Genomic DNA, 9,892 nt, shown 5'->3' with positions numbered 1-9,892 from the left:
AGAGAGAAGGAGGAGAAGGAGAACGTAAAAGAGACAAAGAGGGCTATAGTTTTCTATAGTAATAGAAACCCTACATCTATTGTGTTTATATTAAATATAAATTGTATAACGACCATAATACTCTTATGTAAATAAAAAGAAATAAAACTCTGAAAATAAAATAATAACTCAATTAAAGTAACTTAACACTCCCTCTCAAGCTGGAGCATATAGATCACCCATGCCCAGCTTGGAACAACCAGCAACAAAAGCAGGGCAAAATAATGCTTTGGTAAACGTATCAGCAAACTGATCTCTAGAGGCAACATAAGGAGTAGCAACCAGCTTCTGCTTCACAGCATCACGAACAAAGTGACAGTCAACTTCTATATGCTTAGTTCGCTCTTGAAAAACAGGATTCCCAACAATATAAATAGCTGCTACATTATCACACATCATATCAGTAGGTTGATTAATAGAAAATCCAAGCTCCTTGAGAAGAGATTTCAACCACAACAATTCGGCCACAGTATGTGCCATAGCACAATATTCAACTTCCGCACTAGACCTAGCAATAGTAATCTGTTTCTTGCTTCTCCAAGTAACCAAATTACCACCAATAAATGTGCAATACCCAATTGTAGACCGTCGATCATACGTTAACCCAACCCAATCAGCATCATAATAGCCAATAAGAGTGGAAGAACCGTTAGGTTTATAAATTAGTCCCTTATCAGGAGAGCTTTTAAGATATCGAAGAATGCGACAAACAACATCCCAATGAGCCTTCTTAGGTGACTCCATAAATAGACTCACCACACCAATAGCAAAAGAAATATCAGGACATGTAACAGTAAGATAAATTAGTTTCCCAACCAGACATCAATATTGTTGCTTGTCTTCAATTTCATTTCCATCATCAACTCCAAACTTTTGATTTGGATCCGTAAGAGTATCAATTGGCTTGGAAGCTAGTGTACTAGTCTCAGACAAAAGATCAAGAATATACTTTCACTGAGACAAATTAATACTTTTTTTTACTTTATAAAACTTCAATACCCAAAAAATATCTAAGGATTCCCAAGTCTTTAATCTGAAATTGCTGCTAAAGAAAGGACTTAACCTCAGAAATGCCAATCACATCACTACCAGAGACAATTATATCATCCATATATACCACAAGAATGACCACTCTCGATTCCTTCTTGCGAACAAACACAAAATGATCTGAATAACATTGGTGGAAACCACATCTGGAAATCACTGAACTGAATTTTTCAAACCATGCTCTTGGAGATTGTTTCAACCCATAAATGACCTTATGTAGCCGACATACTTTACTACGATTCTTCCCGTGAGCAACATACCCAGGAGGTTGCTCCATATATACTTCTTCAGACAAATCGCCATAAAGAAAAGCATTCTTGACATCTAATTGATATAATGGCCTATCAAAATTCACAGCAAGAGAAATAATAACACGAACAGAATTGAGACGTGCCATAAGAGAAAAAGTCTCAAAGTAATCCACTCCATAAGTTTGAGTAAAACCTTTAGCAACGAGCAGAGCTTTAAGATGTTCAATTGAGCCATCCAGATTGTACTTGATAGTGTACACCCAACGACACTTCACCACATCTTTCCCAAGAGGAAGATCAACTAATGACCACGTTTGGCAAGACACCAGAGCTTCCATTTCCACATTCATAGCTTTCTTCCACTCAAGGCGAGACAAAGCCTCAGTGGTAGAAGTAGGAATTGTGTGAGTTTGTAATGATAGAGCAAAGTCATGTAATGGAGAAGGAAGATGTGAAAGAGACACATAAAGCTCAATAGGGTAAGCCAAAGAGGATTTCTGCGTGCACGATCGAGTACCTTTGCGAAGGGCAATCGGAAGATCATCCGATTCCAGGAGACAAGGAGGAAGATTGAACGAAGGGCATGGAAGAGCTGGAAACTAGTGGTGCCGTAGACTGCTTTCACCGCTAATACACCCGCAAGGGAGGAGGTATTTGAGAAGAACTAACATAATCTAAAAAGATAAGACGTGGGATAGGAGGATCAGCTACAATGTCAGTTGAAAACTCTTTACCCTCAGTAGAATAGTATGGTGTGCTCTCGAAAAAAGTAACATCACCACTAACGTATTGGGTACAAGTCATTGGATCATAACACCAATATCCCTTTTGTGTATGTGAGTACCCGAGAAAAATACATTTAGTGGCACGAAGAGATAGTTTATCAGAACCGAAACGTAGGTTATAAACAAAATAAACACACCCAAAGACGCGCGGGGTAAGAGGGAATAACGACTTGTCAGGAAATATAACACTAATTGGTGACTAATGATTGAGGACAATGGAAGGCATACGATTTATGAGATAACATGCAGTAAGGACAGCATCACTCCAAAATGATTTTGGCACACGCATATGAAATAAGAGTGAATGAGCAACTTCTAGGAGGTGACGGTACTTTCTCTCGACCACACCATTCTGCTGAGGGGTATAAGCACAACTTGTTTGATGTATAATGCCAAGATTAGAACAAAACAAAGAAATTGATTTCTATGTATATTCTAGAGCATTATCCGTTCGCAAAATTTTAAGGGATGTATTAAACTGATTAGTAACTTCACAATGAAATAATTGGAAAACATGTAAAAATTCAAAACGGTCATGAAGCGTATAAAGTGATGTTAAACGAGAATAATCATCCACAAAAGTAACAAAGTAATTTACACTCGGGAATTATTTGTTGTAACTTAAATAAAGATAAATGCCCTAAACGAGAATGCCATAATAGGGGGATAATAGAACTAGTAGCTAGACCATTGGCGTCAGCAGTAGAGACATTATTTAGATAGTAGAGTCCATCACGTTCATGCCCTCCACCAATCAACTTCTTTGTCTGAAGGTCCTGAAAAACACAATAAGATTGGTAAAATGTAACTAAACAACTAAGAGCTTTAGTTAACTAACTAACAGATAACAAATTTAGAGGAAGTTGGGGAACATGTAAAACAGAGGACAAAGATAAGGAATGTGTGAGTGAAACAGTCCCTGATCCAATCACTTGAGTCGAGGAACCATTAGCTAAAATAACTTTTGATGAAGAACTAGAGTTATGGTGGGAAGAAAATAGTTCTTGCTTACCCGTCATATGACTAGAAGCTCCCAAGTCAATGACCCAAGGGGTGCTAAGACACAAAGTAGAGAAAGAGGCCATGTTACCTATACATGCAAGAGTGGCAGTGGATGAAAAATTGGAAGCCTCTCTAGTTGTTGGACATGCTTGATGATGAAAAATTGGAAGCCTCTAGTTGTTGCACACGCTTGATGAGTTGTGCAACCATATCATCTCGAGTTCGTAGACTCAGAAGAACTAGCCCCAGGTGGGATAAATGGGTTCATGTCATTGTAAGACACAATTCCAGCACTCCCTTTAGACACATTAGCATTTGCAGTAATTAATCGTTAAGCCCACTCAGGCTTGCCATGCTTGGCCCAACAAGTATCAATAATATGATCGGATTTGCCGCAGTATATACACTGATGGCTATCTCAATCAGAATTTTGTCCACTACGTCCACCACCACGACTACAACCTCCCCCAAAACCATGACCTTTATTGGAAAAACCACCACGACCACGACCACGACCACTACTACTAGCCACAAATGCTTAATTGTCTTTAGATGACGTAGAAGACGGAGGGACAATGTGCTAAATTTAACAAAATGCTTCATTCATAGAAGGAACTCTCTCTCCAGCAAGAAGGTGACTCTTCACAGGCTGTAAGTTAGCATTTAAGCCAGATAAAAACTTGGCCACTTGAAATTCAGCTCATCATGTCTTAAGTCTCTCAAGATCAGTAGTGATGGGCTAATAAAGATTGAGTTTTTCCCACATACCTTTCAAACCACTATAATACTCTCCAAGAGACTTGTCTCCCTATTTAAAACTAAAGATCTTCTCATATAATTCATAAACTCTAGACATATTTTTGTCTTGTGAGTAAATCTCCATAAGATCATCCCACACCCCTTGGCAGTTGTGTGGAACATGACATTAGCAACAATGGATGGTTCCATGCTATTCCATAACCACACCAAAAGTATATCATTTTCTCTCATCCAATCACTATAGTCTTTAGAATTTTCAGCAGGAGGGTCTATAGTAAAATAATGGAGTTTCCCTTTGGCATTAATATAGACCTTCACAGCTTGGGCCCATAACAAGTAATTGGAAGATCAATTTAATTTAATAGTGGTAATGTAAACATTGACACTATCTGTAGAAGCCTTAGTATCACTCATGATGATAGTCTCAATATAAATATATCTACCACTTAATCAAGAAGGCTGAAACTTTAATGCAAGAAACAAAACAGCAATACTAATGTATAATCATATGTAATTGACTCCATCAGTTAACCAAAGGGAATCCAACAAAATTAGTCAACCATAATCAATGAAATACTCTTATTCTTGAATCCACTGATCAATAAGTGTTGTAATCCATGTTCAAAAATCGAACCTGATGAATCTGATATCTTCTGATCTCATATATATCAAGACTCAAAGAGAAAACCGATAAAAATTGCAACTTTAGGTGGCTGCACACTAGAGAAGAAGTAGGGTTACTAGGGGACTCTCAAACCAGCAATAGGATCAAGTAATCAGGTAGTTAGATCTGCTCTGATACCATGTGACAAAGTTGATCAGAGAACCTGCAGCAAGTAGAAAGAGAGAAAGAAGGAAGAGAGAAGGAATAGAGAGAAGGAGGAGAAGGAGAACGTAAAAAAAAAAAAAAAAAAAAAAAAGAGTGGGTTGTAGTTTTTTGTAGTAATAGAAACCTTACATTCATTGTATTTATATTAAATATAAATTGTATATGACCATAATACCCTTATGTAAATAAAAAAGAAATAAAACTCTGAAAATAAAAGAATAACTCAATTAAAGTAACTTAACATGACACAACTCACTCATATTGCAATACACCAAACTAGAAACTGTAACATCAGTAACCATGGAAACACAACTCATATATATTGGCATGCATTTGTAATGTGACAATCTTCTCTGTCAAACTCCCATGAGGTTAGACAACTCAAGATTTCCTGATTAACTTCCTGTCCATATTTTAGCATTTGATGCGCACTTTCCCCTCTGGGAATCACGTTGCCCTCTAAAACTACAAGCAACGAAGAGGAATGATTGCTGTTAATGCATCTAAAGATAGAAGAGTGCAGTATCGATGTCGAATTTCAACTGCACAAGTACTCCTCAATGCCAACTTCAAGGCTAAGCCAGGACATTATCAAGTTTTCTGGAGATGAAAATCCAGTAATACCAACAGTTGCTGAGAAGAAGATGAAATCAACAGCAGAGAAAAAGATTAATTTATTTGTTTCTAAAATAATAAATATGAGCTTGGACAGTTCCGCCAAATTGAAACCCCAAACTCGATTGTACAAATAAATAAGGAATACACTAGATCATTCCATTTTGAAACAAGCTCGCATTCTAGGCCCGAAAGCAGCACAACAATCGTCAGTGGCTCAAGCAAAGTCTATGCTCAAGCATTTAGATCCTCGAACAAAGTCACAACCATTGCACCCACAAATACGCCTTCAAATAGACAACATCCAGAATACAAGTTTAGCTTCAGGGTGTCGTCTTTGCGGCCAATACACGCAACTGAGCATTATTCGGCAGACATCGGAAAGTGCAGGTATTGCTCCCCAAAATAAGAAAGTACTGCTCCACTAATGCTTTCAAATCAGAGTATCTTATTTAATTTCTCTGGAGAAACTTAATAGTAAATACACTGGCAGCTTTTTCCTAACCTCAAAATGGAACTACACTTTATTGTCCAATCTTCTTCTCCAAAATCACTCTCTCAGCATTAGATTTTGTGGAAAATTAAGCACAAACCAATGTCAGGCAAAGGTGGGAAGCCTACCTCAAAACAACAAAGCTTAGACTTCATAAATTTTGAACTTGGATCCAATTTGAAGACAACAAAGCATCAACATCCTGAGATGGCTTTGGCAATACAGGTTTTTCACAAAAACTTTACGCTTATCCGCATTCTCAAACAATTGCTTCCGGAGGACACCATGCAAACGCCCAAAGAGTTGCTCCTTTAGGGAATCAAATGCCAAATCCAACCTCTCCAGCTGCTCCATCGCATTCACATTATACATGAATAGCCCATAGTAGAGGTCAAAGCTATCACCCGCCGTGTTCTCCACCAAATTTAACAAAGTCTCATAGCCTTTCGTGTTGATCGGGGTGGACTCCAACTGTAGTTTCTCCAGAGTCCTCCCCATTGTGTGCGTGATAAACTGTGACCCAGCTGCATGCCAATCATGTTCAGCACAACTCATCTCCAACATCAGACACCCTTCCTGTGCAAATATGCCCAAAAACTGGTCACATCGTGCTTGTCTTAACTCATCATTTCCAACCCTAACTTTATCATAAACAAAGGAAAGACCATTCCATCCATTCTTGCCACTTTCGGGTCCAAACATTGGGTGTGTGCAAAGAATATCAAAATCTAATGGCAAGTTCTGGAGAAACAAAACCCTCGGAAATTCCTTCACAGAAAGTACATCGACGAACAAAGTATTCCTTTTCAATCTGTGGAGAGGCAATGACTTAAGGACACTCTCTGTGGACAAAATTGAGCTGCAAAGAAGAATCACGTCTGGATGCTCTTCACAAAGATCATCTGCATTAGAAAAGAAAGAAACCCCCAACCTTTGAGCTGCCTCAGAGTAATCAGATCGAGAATAAGCTATAACTGTGTGACCTTGGCAGACCATGGTCTTTGCTAGAAACTTGCCAAAGTTTCCAAATCCCACAATGGCAATCTTGAGGGGCGACCTATCCTGAGAATTGCTGGCGCTAGGCACTAGATAGCTGATTGATGGAGCAACATCTTGGAATCTGATGGTTTAGAGAAAAATTATGAATGAGATTCTACATCGCATGAATTTTCTAGAAGAGGTAAAATGATCTTACAAATCTTTCAGCAAACACAAGAAACAACCAGGGTTTCCTTACATTAAGTATATCTCATTTGTTCCACAGAGTAAACAGTGAAAATGGGAACATTAGTGGCAACTGGCCATCAGTTTTGAGGTATATCAAATCATTAAACCACAACACTAGACTTCATTCTCACTGCCACAACTCAAAAGGGAACAGCATAATGCCTAAAAACTTTGCGCTGGCAGCTTTTCTACTGCTCTGGTGAAAAGCAGAGAATATACAGTCAAATGGTCAAGGATAAGCGATATAACTGAACAAGATAAGTTCCCACAACCAAAACCAACAAAACCATTTATCAGCAAAATCATACCCCTTTGATTTTGAAGCAGCCGCACCACTTGTAATATTCATCAACGCCTTGTAATTCTCTGGCGAGACGGGCTCTGTCTTAGCACTTTCAACCAACTGCTTCCTCACCACATCGTGTAACCTTCCAAACAGCTGCTGCTTCAATGTCTCGAAAGCCAAATCCAACCTCTCCAACATCTCCAACGAGTTCTTATTATACATGAACAACCCATGGTACAAATCGAAGCTGTCCCCTGCAGTATTATCCACCAGAGCTAGCAACTTTTCGTACCCCTTCGTATTAATCGGCGTCGACTCCAAATCCAACTTCTCCAGAACCCGCCCGACCGTGTGCGTAATGAACTGTGATTCGGCGGCACTCTTATCGTGCTCGGCGCAAGTCATCTCCAACATATTACACCCCTCCCTCGCGAAGATTTCTAGAAATTTCTCGGCCCTCGAAATCCTCGATTCCTCATCGCCAATCCTAACCTTCTCATACACAAAATTAAGCCCGCTCCATCCGTTCTTCCCACTCGCAGGTCCAAACATCGGATGCGTGCAAATTATATCGAAATCGGGAGGCAAAAGCCGAACGAGCAAAGATTTCGCGAACTCTTTTACTGACAAGACGTCGACGACCAGCGTGCTCCGCTTCAGTCTCTGCAAAGGCAGCGCCTTTACGACTTGCTCCAGCGAAATGATGGAGGTGCAAAGCAAGATGACGTCCGGGTGCTCCTCGCACAGGTCGTCCGCCTCGCGGAAGAACGTGACGCCGAGCTCGCGGGCGGCGTCGGAGTGGTCGGATCGCGAGTGGACGAGGACGGCGTGGCCCTGGCGCGCGAGGGTCTTGGCCAGGAACTGCCCGAAGTTGCCGAAGCCGACGACGGCGATCTTGAGCTCGCCGCGCGATTCGGAGCCGGCGGGGAGCTCGGGCTCGCAGTCGAGCGGCCGGGCGCCGTCGAAGGACTGGACGCGGAGGCGGCGGCGGAGGCGGGGGGAGGAGGAGAGAGATTGTTGAGGGGATTGCAGGCGAGTGGCAGGGAGGGATTGGGACTGAGGGGGAGGAGAGAGATCGCGGCGGAGGTGGCGGACGGACGGCGGCGGCGGCAGGGGGACGAGGAAGCTTTGCAGAGAGGGGAAGAGGAGCGGCATGTCGAAGACACGCGCTAAAGCTCTTTGGGAGGGAGAGGGAGGCTTTTGAAATGAAGTTTGTCTGATTTTTACCAAAGGGGGAGAATTTCAAAAAGGATATAAAGTGCTTTTATTTTCCAAATAAAGGTTTAAAGTGAATTTTATTTTAAATGAATGCATGAAGTAATCTTAATTATTTCAAATAAAAACCTGAAGCGGGTTTGATTGTTTCAAATAAAGGATATGAAGTAGGTTGGACAAGAGTTACCCTCACCGGCGGGGCTATCCCTTGCCTGGGGCCAACGCAGGCCGAGCTCGCAAATGGCCCCTAGGCGAGGGTCACCAAGCCTAGGTGAGGCCGTCCCTCGCCCAACCCTTCATGGGCATCGTCGATACCTAATCGGCCACCAACAAAGAGGAAGAAGAAGAACCAGAGCAAAAAAATATGGCAAATGATGAAAATAACTTTGATTGCTAGAAAGTCAGATTCTTATTTGAAACGGATGTAGTTAAAGTCCTTATTTGAAACAAATATAACCATTTCAAGTTCTTATTTAAAACAATATCCACTTTAGATTCGTATTTGAGAAAGTGAAGATACTGTCTTTATTTAAAATAAGATCCACTCTGAACTCTTATGTGAGAAAAAGAAGGCATTTTAGATCCCTTTTTGGAATTTCAACTTCTTAATTAAAACAATATCCACCTCAAATTCTTATTTGAGAAAGTGAATGCACTGTCCTCATTTGAAATAAGATCTACTTTAAACTCTTATTTAACAAAAGAAAAAAGGCATTTCGGATCCCTTTTTGAAATTTTCCCTTTATAAAGCCAATCTGATGAGCTTTTCGGAGAGAAATTGCCAAATTAGTAGAGACCTCCAGCTTGCATTATATAAAATTAATATTCTAATTGAGGAAATATTTATGTCTCCATCATTTGTGGGCATTGCCGGTGCTTGGTCAGCCACCAGCAAAGAGGAAGAAGAAGAACCGGGGAAAAAGAAAAAGAAAAAGAAAAAAATGAAGAAAAATGGGGACAAAAGACAAATGACGAAAATAACCTTGACCACTAGAAAGTCAATGGAGATAGCCAAGACCCTTATTCAAAATAAATATAACCCTTTCAAGTTCTTATTTAAAACAACATCTACTTCAATTCTTATTTGAAAAAGTGAATGTCTTGTCTTTATTTGAAATAAGATCCATTTTGAACTCTTATTTAACAAAAGAAAAAAGGCATTTCAGATCCCTTTTTGGAATTTTCCCTTTATAAGGCCAATCTGATAAGCTTTTGAGGAGAGAAATTGCCAAATTATTAGAGACTTCTAGCTTGTGTTATATAAGATTAATATTCTAATTGAGAAAATATTTATGTCTCCATCATTTGTGGGCATTGCCGATGCTCGGTCAGTTACCAGCAAAA

General features: G+C 40.1%; 1 protein-coding gene across 1 annotated transcript; it reads right to left on the bottom strand.

Moving 5' to 3' along the window:
• Positions 1 to 5,720: 5,720 nt before the first annotated feature.
• On the bottom strand, positions 5,721 to 8,521 carry LOC104438618 (arogenate dehydrogenase 1, chloroplastic). Its single transcript, XM_010051815.3, is given in 3 exon segments — positions 5,721 to 6,054; positions 6,057 to 6,940; positions 7,356 to 8,521. Coding segments are annotated over 3 exon segments (2,100 nt in total). The 5' UTR covers positions 8,489 to 8,521; the 3' UTR covers positions 5,721 to 5,971.
• Positions 8,522 to 9,892: the final 1,371 nt, after the last annotated feature.

Source organism: Eucalyptus grandis, chromosome 3 (assembly GCF_016545825.1).
Source record: "Eucalyptus grandis isolate ANBG69807.140 chromosome 3, ASM1654582v1, whole genome shotgun sequence".
Lineage (NCBI taxonomy): Eukaryota > Viridiplantae > Streptophyta > Magnoliopsida > Myrtales > Myrtaceae > Eucalyptus > Eucalyptus grandis.
The sequence above is the reverse complement of the archived record's forward strand: the minus strand, read 5'-3'. Positions and strand labels throughout refer to the sequence as shown.